The sequence below is a fragment of the Tachysurus vachellii genome, chromosome 3 (assembly GCF_030014155.1).
Source record: "Tachysurus vachellii isolate PV-2020 chromosome 3, HZAU_Pvac_v1, whole genome shotgun sequence".
Taxonomy (NCBI): Eukaryota; Metazoa; Chordata; class Actinopteri; order Siluriformes; family Bagridae; genus Tachysurus; species Tachysurus vachellii.
Window position 1 is genome coordinate 7,353,862 of NC_083462.1, and position 9,934 is coordinate 7,363,795.

A 9,934-nucleotide genomic window follows, 5' to 3' on the forward strand; every position below is an offset into this window, starting at 1 on the left:
CTCCACACCGGCGTGGTGTGATGCAGCACAACACAAAGCACAGTGCCGTAGATTGTTTTTGTATAAGCGCAAGGTCTGGAGTATGTCATTCTTGCTTAGATTAGAACGATTATAATGTTTTATTTATTTAATGTATAGCACATCATGTATTGTGAAGGTTTATAGTGGAAGATGATGATAAACTGTCATTTCTTCACCAGCCTCATCTCTCTTTCTCTCTCTCAAAAAAAAAAACACCTTGTCATTTTACACGAAAACCGGTGGAAGAACAAACTCCTCTATCCTGAAGGCAACAATGATTATATACAGTTAAATTTACTTCAATTTATTAATCTTAGAGCATGTGAAGCTTCTGCTGCGGAAACGATGTTACTATAGAAACGATGTTACTATAAAAACGATGTTACTATAGAAACGATGCTACTATAAAAACAATAATGTACTAAAACAAATGCATTAATATAAACCTGTTCTACTTTCGGAGCCGTGCTGTTGTAGTAAAATTATCTGACCAATCAGATTTGAGCATTCATACGCTCTGTGGTTTAAAGTTAGATTAATTTAATTCAAGTTAGTTCCCAAGTCATTCATTCACCTACATCTATTTTCTCTCTCGCTTGAAAACTTACTGACTGAAGATTTCTTCTGTACATGTTAAATAATCATGAATATGTTCAAGTTTTTTTTTTTTCCTTTCTTAAATAACGTCAGTTCTTTTTTTTTTTTTTCTTTTTTTTTTAAAAATTGTTGTTACTATGGAAACAAAAACGTATTAGAACTTAGAGTGTTAAAATTTTGAGCGTAAGCTATCATCTGAGCTTCTGTTAAAGTAAATGAAAAAAAGCAAAAATCAATCGCATAAGAGAATCTGATATTGTACAAAAATAACCACAGTCACCTCAGCAGCTCTGTAGAGCCATGGAAACAAACGGGACTCTCCCGTATTAGGCCCCAAATTTTTACTCTTTCTTACCACCAGCGTTTAGTGAGAAGTAGAACTCTCCTGTACTATTTAAAACTGCCCCACTTTCAGATTACTTCTTCAGAAGCTTACAAATCTTTCACATCGCTGGTTTAGTTTCCGCCCACACCCCGAGCTCAGACGCTTTCGTGTGGTTCTCCAAAAGTGCATCATCTTTTCACTTGCATGTATTTTAAAAACAATAAAAACTACAACAACTACAGAGAAAAGAATCACTCGCTTTGACCTTCATACAAAAAATTCGCTCAGTGTTTTTATAAAAGAGAACAGAAACCATACAGTATCACTGAAATAAATAAAATAAAAAAAAATTGACTCACTTCCATATTCGGCTGTTAACAAAAACAAAGCCACAATAAAATTCTGTGCAACCCTTTTTTTTCTTTTTTCCTCCTGCACTTGACAAAAATATTAAATTTCAAGATTTCAAAAACAAAACAAAAACTAACACGAACATTTAAAACGCACTTAAAGGAATTAAAATGTAGAATCGGATTTCGTTATAGAATTTATTCTTCAGTCCAAAAAAATCCCAGAAATGTTTTAAAAAAAGTTTAAATAATATTAACAGTAACATGTTAATATTAAGTAATATTAAGTAAAAGTAAATATTAAGTAAAATATTAATAGTAACATGATGCTTGAATTTTCACCTGAAACAACAAAATGTGACGAAATAAAGGACTGTTGAACAACTTTCACTCTCGTTCTAATATCTCTAAACCTGGAGACTCCATCTGTAAATATTAAACATCCCTTCATAGAAAACTTCCCATTAATGTTTTTTTCTAAATGTGTTGCTCTTAAGAACAATGACGTAAGAACAAAACTTCTTCAGGCATGAAAGGAATTTTGGAAAAACATCATATTATTACATTGTACATCAGAAGACTTACTTATATACAGAACATGTAAAGCTTTTCTTTTTAAACGATGACGTTATTGTGTTCTGTGCGTTGGCTATCAGTGTATCAGTAAAAAAACACTCCTCTGCTTTATAAAGAAATCCTATCTTACAATACTAAACTACCTTTACACTCTTAATAACACTCTAATAGAGCTTCTGAATCCAAAAACATGGAATATATTTACATATTCAATTCAGTTCATTCATTCATCTTCTACCGCTTATCCGAACTACCTCGGGTCACGGGGAGCCTGTGTCTATCTCAGGCGTCATCGGGCATCAAGGCAGGATACACCCTGGACGGAGTGCCAACCCATCACAGGGCACACACACACTCTCATTCACTCACACAATCACACACTACGGACAATTTTCCAGAGATGCCAATCAACCTACCATGCATGTCTTTGGACCGGGGGAGGAAACCGGAGTACCCAGAGGAAACCCCCGAGGCACGGGGAGAACATGCAAACTCCACACACACAAGGTGGAGGCGGGAATCGAACCCCCAACCCTGGAGGTGTGAGGCGAACGTGCTAACCACTAAGCCACCGTGCCCCCCATTTCAATTTAATTCAATTTTATTTGTAAAGAGCTTTTAACACTGGACATTGTTTCAACGCAGCTTTACAGAACATCAAAAATGTTTATGTTAATTTTTGGAATTCGAGCCTAATGAACAACCTTGAGGTGAATTTGGTGAGGAAATACTCCCTTAGATGGTATGAGGAAAAAACCTAGAGAGGAACCAGACTCAAAAAGGAAACCCGTCCTCATTTGGGTGACACCATAGAGTGTGTTTATAAATAGTGTCGTTTCTACACTCATGTACAGTCAGTTTGGAGTTGTGTAACCAGGAGATCCTTCTCAATTAGCTCATCGGCAACACCAACTATGAAGAACACGATTACACGATTTTTTTTATAGCATTGTCATTAATGACATCATGACATGCTTTTCATATAATTGTAATAATTGATGAGTAACACTTGCATTTCCTGTGGTATCATATATGCAAACATAGAAACCACCACAGTAAGTGAGAAGGTCATCACATGAAGGCTGTCATGCTGCTCTGGTGTGTAACGTGTGGGCATGTGTACAGTACAACCTTATCACTTCCATAAATCTACCATAAAAGGATGAGAACGTTTACACTTAGTCATTAGGGAGAGGTGAATTTCCAGTTTTGAAGAAGTAGTGGTGAAGTTCCTTAACGTTCATTCATCATCTCAAACCCATCATGTTGCGCTTCATGTAACTCAGGACAAGTTTATTTCAAACTCCCACTCATGGCTCTTGAATGCCACAAGTTTGGAATCCTCGCTAGTAAAACTCATTTTTATTTAAAGCTCATCTCGTCCCTAGACAAACACTAAGGTTACGTAACTCGGGTTTTCTACCTCGTGTCGTCTCAGGGAGGGTTGGGTAACCTCTGTCGCCTCAGGATTGCTTTAAACCTCCTCATTGCTCTGAAGCTGCTGAGTTACTGTGACTATTGTGTCTACAGGTGCTAGAGAGATAACAGAGAACCGAGATTGAATTTAAGAGCAAGGACGAAGAAAATCTAGAGATAAGGTTTAAGAAAAAAAGGAAAAATTGAGGTACCACAGTAGCAAATAAAAACAGAAAATTCAACTCAATTTTGACCTTTTTATTCTAAATAATAAGCTAAATTGTGCATTGCGTGTGTCTGGTTAATAAGACTATTCTGTATTTTTTTTTTATACCCTACAAATCACCAGTTATTTATTTAACATTTATCGCTAATAAGTGTTTAAATGACTATTCAAGAACATGATATATACTGTTATAAATATATTATATGAGAAAAATACAGAGCCCTGCTTTTTTTTTTAAATTACGGCTACGTTATGTCGATATTAGCATGCTAGTCGCACTAACACTAGCTAGCTATAAGCTTCTTATTTGGCTATAACAAAATTACACTTTAGTACTTGTTCAGATTGAAATATTTGAGCGCATTATGTGGATTGTTTACAGAAATCAACAAGAAATGTAGATGGAATATTTTGGATGATGATTGACTGCTAGATAGATCTTTATACCCTGAACCAAGTTTATCTGAAGTTTATTTGGAGACTGAATTTTCTGCGACAAAACACACTACAGGAGTCGAGAGTGTCCTTAGCTCATAATCCTACACTCACAAACAGCTGTGATTATTTTATCTTCTTTAGCCCTTTGATGTTAAATGTTATGGGGTAAAATGGCACATTTTAGAAAAAGCAGAGGATTTCTCTTCATCATCCCACACGTGTCAAGAGAGAGAAGTTGTGTATTACATATTAAAGCAGACCGGCCGCCTCTTGTTGCAACAGGACCCTATTTTTAGCTAAAGGAAGGAAAGACTGTAAAAAAGTTGAGAAGCTGAAACCCAGCGTGTCCCCAGGTCGTACTTTTCAAGAACACAATAACCAAATTAAAAGAAAACGAAAGTCTGACGATATAGACGTAAAACTCAGAGAAAGTAAAGCTGCAAAAAAAACAAGTGCTGAATAAAAAACAAAAAGGAATGTGCTCATTGTTTTAGCTTTCTAAACTGTACGTTGTCTGTGTACTTATTCTATTCAATTAGATTCAAATTGATTTGTATAGCACTTTTAACAATTAACATGGTCTCAAAGAAGCTTTACAGAACATAAACATAAGACAAAAGGTTAATATAAAGATTCATATAGTACAAAAATTCAGGATTAATATTAGATATATTTAAATGTGTTTGTTTTGATCCCTAATGAACAAGTCTGAGGCGACTGTGGTGAGGAAAAACTCCCTTGGATGGAAAGGAAGAAACCTTGAGAGGAACCAGACTCAAAGGGGAACCCATCCTCATTAGGGTGACACTGGAGATGTGATTATAAATATTCAGTCTGACAGTCTGTCCTCAAAAACTCTAGTTTTTAAAATTCTGTAACATAAATGATTATTATTAAAGGCTAAAATGATGTACAAGATCTAAATGATGCAAGAACGTATCTCTATATACTTATGGGGCGATTTTTAAACAGCCAAACCAAAATGCTTACTTTATTTAGTAGGCTCTGTGTAATTTTGGGTTAGCATGCTAGTCACACTAACATTAGCTAGCTATAAGCTTCTTATTTGGCTAAAATGTATGATAAGTAATGTAGGTTGTGTTATGTAACGTCTATACGCGATTGTTTCTGTCCTTCCGCATAGCCGAGGTCCGATTCGTTCAAAGATCTCATAGTTGACTAAAAACGAAGCTAATTCAGTTGCTAACTTAACAAACATAATGTCTTCCAGTCATGGAACATGAGTCAAACTAAAACTTTTAAACATATCACAGAGCACAAAGCGCAATACCATTAAATGTTCACTAGTAATTAAAAAAATAAATAGAAGGGTTTGGAATTTGGAAAGATTTTTCTCAACGTGAATCGAACTTAATTGATTTAAACCGGACATCAATAAAATCACTAAAAACTTCAATCCTACTAAAAACTGTGTATTTCTTTAAGTGCTTGTATCTTCTTCTCATACTGAAACTCAGTTTAAATCCTGTGTGGAACCTCTGGAGATTCCTCCATACTTCGGGTTCGATATTTAAACCTTTTTTTTTTTTTGACCACACAATGAGCCCCAATTGTTAATTAACCATTTATGATTTTTATGGAATTTTCCATCAGGATCAAGATGGCAATCAAAGATTTCATCAACTCAAATTTACATTTACATTTACAGGATTTGGCAGACGCCCTTATCCAGAGCGACGTACATAAGTGCTTAAATCTCTAACATTGAATCATTAATGCTGGCTCACTAAGTTACATACTTAAGATACCATGAGTTTAAAACATTTGTTCAAAGTTACAATGAAAAAGTGACAAAGGTTTTTTTTTGTTTTTTTGTTTGTTTTTTTAAATGCAAAAGAAAGGGAAAGAAGTGCTAGTTGAAGTGTTTCCTGAATAAGTAGGTCTTCAAAATAGCCAGTGACTCAGCTGTCCGGACCTCTAGGGGAAGTTCATTCAAATAAAATCTAGTAAATAAAACAATTGGACATAGCGCTCGAGCTCGGATCTTCTACACTGCAAAAAAATCTAATGAAGTGAAAATATCTCCTCATGTTTACTCTTATAATGCAAATCTAAGACTAATAAAGAACTTTCTAGATTTTTTTGGAAACTCACTTCAAGGTTCTATTCTTCTTATTTTCTTATTTTCCATTGGCAGAGAAATGACTTACAGATAGCAAACATCTCCCAACAGTAAAATACTTGAAGTGAGTAAAACATTTTATAATAAGGTTCATTATGTTCTATTGATATTTGGCCTATTATAGTCTTATATTGGGAAATAGAGTTCCAGGTGAAAATGTTCTATATATTTAAAATCTAAAAAAGTTACAGAAGGAAACAGGCATCAATTTCAAGATGACAAAAAACGTACATACATTTGGTTATGGCCTTGTTTTTTCTACTGAACTTTCTACAAAGAACCTTTTTTTAAAAAAATTTTTTAAGGTTTTCTTATGAACACCAACTGGAATTTGCATACTTGAAAAAATTAAAAAAAAACTTTTTCAAAATCACCCACGAAAAATATAAGCTTGAGTAATCTATTCAACTTATTTCATGAGAAGGGAAGGAAAGAAAAAAAAAGCTAGAATGACAACTCAAATTGGACCGAAAGAGAAACAAGGAAGGAAGCCCAAAACACGAGGACCAAAAAAAAAAATCACAAAACACGCATGAGACAAAAACAGAAAATCCCACAACTAGAAAACTTGTAGATTTTGTCTTTAAAGTTAAAAACACAAACTATCCAAGTCAAGCGTGGAATCTTAATGTGTGTTTGGACTTTTGTTTGCAGTAGCAACTCTGTGTGTGTGTGTTTGTGTGTGTGTGTGTGTGTGTGTGTGTGTGTGTGTGTGTGTGTGTGTGTGTGTGTGGTTTCTTCCCCCTCCGGTCTCCTTTAACTGTTGACATCAGTGGAGTTTCCTCTGTTCCACCTACAGATCTAAGCTTTAAAAGCAGCTCAGCACACAGGACCTCAACAATCAATCACGAGAGACGGACACGAAGATCAGATCCAGCTCCAGCTCCAGTCAGATCTGAACTGAATTGATTCAGCCGCATCTGAAATTAGAAGACTAAATTAACGACACTAGACGTACACTAACTACTGAACTACTAAAACAACTCAGCGATGGCCAGCGATCAGGTTTTGTTGGATGTGGACGTGCCGCAGGTGATGCTCGTACGTGAGAAGGTCAGATCAGACTCAGGAATGTGGAGAACGTGTGGAGTTCTTCTTGCCGTGGCTCTCTGCGCAGCTGCTGCAGTCTGCTTTACTCTACTAAAGGTGAGATGCGTGACTACAGACATGACTCTGTTATACTCTATAGAGTGTTATTTTTTTTTGTCTCTGCTACTGTATAACTCACATCCTCTTTCTCCCTTCTTCATTTAACAGACACAAAATAAACCAGATGAAGCACAAGGTGAGTTCACTTCAAGTCCTGCTCAAATTTGTTGTCATCATTAGTCACTTTTCACTCAGAAACCTATTCTGATACTCAGGATGCTAATAGCATTGTTGCTTTTCTCGCTCCAGAAATCAAGCACTCCCTGAGGCAGATTTCCGAGTCAGCGAAGGCTGCGATTCATCTCTCAGGTAAGAATAGATCCAGGAGCCAGAACAGAAACATTAGCTACAGAGCTCAGCCGAGCTCCGAGGAAACATGAGTTAGGAACGTTATTAGGAATTTTAATTTTGAGCTATAGACAAAGAAAATCGATACAAAACTGAAATCTATTAAACACCAGCTACAATTTGAAATGCTTGTTATTCTAAGCTGTGGAAAGATTTTACAGAAATCTCAGCTGCATTAACCATTAGATCAAGAGAAATAAATATTAGAGCAACAAGAAAACATGTTTAATTTGAATTTTTCTTATCCTGAAGGTCAATACAACTTAAGCGTTGAGGATTCTGTGGCATGGTCCAACAACGCAGACCAGTCTTTCATGTCAGGCTTAAAACTGGAGGACAACAAGATCAAGATTCTCCGTAACGGCCTCTACTTCGTTTACAGCCAGGCCTCGTACCACCTGAACTGCCTGGCCGATAACGAGGACAACGAAGGCCATGTGGTTCACATGAGCCACACCGTCTCTCGCTGGTCCGACTCCTACAGCACATGGAAGCCACTGCTGAGCGCCACCAGATCAGCCTGCAGGCAAACACACAAAGGCTACCAGTCGAACTGGTTCGGCGCTATCTACCTAGGAGCCGTGTTCGAGCTGCATGCTGGAGACCAGCTGCGCACCAACATGGACAAGAAACTGCTGTCCAGAGTGGAGACCGCACACGGGAAAACGTTTTTCGGAGCTTTCTCCTTATAAAGATCTAAAATGTAGTCATGTTAAAGCTTTGTAATGGTTCCTAGACACGGAACCTAGAGTGACTAGTATTCATTGTTTTGCATCAAAACAAACGTACTGTATGTAATGTCATGTTGAACGGAACCTTAGACTACTGAAACAGACTGAGATGAACAAAATGGTGTCACTGACGACACGATCTAAAGATGAAGATGAACGCTCTGCCAATTTTTTTAAATGATTTATGTATGGATATATTTATTTATTTATTTATTTCAATTTATATAAATTATTTATTTATTATGTTGGGAAGTATTTATTTAAATGTATTGAAATCATTTTGCTGCATGTTTTATGACCAAATAAATAATAAATTAAGAAAAAAAAAAAAAAAGAAACATTCTTTCGTTCTTTCCTGCCTTGTTACTGACCTATTGGGGTTTAAATGACAGGGATTTTTCTTCGCATAAGAATTGGGACATTTCATGCTTTAAATGTTATGCTACAAAATTAGTAAAAAAGAGTGAAATCATTTTAAAGTAAGCGTCCACACTTTTTACCTGGTCTATTAATTACTGAAATAAATTATCCGTCTGACGGTAATAATCAAACAAAAAAAACAACAAACAAACAAACAAACAAAAAGAAAACAGCATATAGTACGTTCTTGGACGGTTAAATCTAAAGCTTGGATAAATCTAATTCTTTAACGTTTTTATCTAAGTGTAAATCATCATTATTGCATTAAGCATTGTAACGTATGTAATAGAATATAATGGACTGTATGTATTTAATATCACATGATGTAAAGTAATGTAAAGTCTTATAATATTACATAATATAAAGAACAAAAAAACTCTGTCGTGATGGCGATAAACGTCCTGATGACTTTTCTGTCATTTCCGTCAGCTGTTCGTGTTATTAAAGACATTCATAAGGAGAAAAACACTTTCAGAAGGAAAGCTGTATTACTTATTTCTACTCATATTATTACTGACTAGTCACCCTGTGTCATCATGTACATGGTTTATTTTATTAACCACAGTGACCTGATAGTGGAATACTCTTACACATATTGCCCCAGATGTACCATGTTACCATGATGCCGGATGATGATGACTGCATGTACAAAGAGGAAGTGGTCAGTCTGTGCTATATGAGTAGTAATGCTTTGAGGATTGATTTCCATTTAGATGAAAGCTTGATTAAAACACCTCACTAATGCTAAAGTAAGGTTTGTGAATCGCACCTTGCGTCACTTTTAACACTCGCTGCAATTTCCACTTGTGCTCCATCTCCTTACACGAAGGGAGAGAGAGTGATTTTTCGATGAAAGGGGAAACTCCGTCCTTTTCCACGTGCTGACTCCATCAGCAAGTCCTCCTCTGCAGGTCACTTCTGCCGTCACAGCAATCTGGGGTCAGATGACCTAGAAATTTACAACTTGGGAAAAAAAAATTTGAATCTTCTTTTAACAGACCCTATTTTGAGTAATAGGGAGGAGAGACTGTAGAGGAAAGACAGATTTAGAAGAGAACTGTCAGTCAAACATAAGCAGGTTTGGGTTAATGAGACCCTCTGGGCTTTAGGCAGCACAGTGCTGGAATGACCTCTATACTCCGGGTACAGCTAAAACGGGCCATGTGACCTTTCTTAAGCGTTTGATGTCAATTA

At 36.1% G+C, this 9,934-nt stretch overlaps 1 protein-coding gene across 1 annotated transcript; it reads left to right on the forward strand.

Annotated features, from left to right (window-relative positions):
- Positions 1–6,919: 6,919 nt before the first annotated feature.
- tnfa (tumor necrosis factor a (TNF superfamily, member 2)) lies at positions 6,920–8,520 on the forward strand. Its single transcript, XM_060864854.1, has 4 exons — positions 6,920–7,238; positions 7,350–7,377; positions 7,491–7,550; positions 7,842–8,520. The coding sequence occupies exons 1-4, from the start codon at positions 7,083–7,085 to the stop codon at positions 8,279–8,281; spliced, it is 684 nt and encodes a 227-aa protein (XP_060720837.1). The 5' UTR covers positions 6,920–7,082; the 3' UTR covers positions 8,282–8,520.
- The last annotated feature ends 1,414 nt before the right edge of the window (positions 8,521–9,934 follow it).

Bases quoted from the DNA above. Each gene is read 5' to 3' on its own strand.
- tnfa (XM_060864854.1), top strand. From the start codon at position 7,083: ATGGCCAGCGATCAGGTTTTGTTGGATGTGGACGTGCCGCAGGTGATG. The intron at 7,378-7,490 runs GTGAGTTCACTT...TTCTCGCTCCAG, and splicing joins TAAACCAGATGAAGCACAAG to AAATCAAGCACTCCCTGAGG. The intron at 7,551-7,841 runs GTAAGAATAGAT...CTTATCCTGAAG, and splicing joins GGCTGCGATTCATCTCTCAG to GTCAATACAACTTAAGCGTT.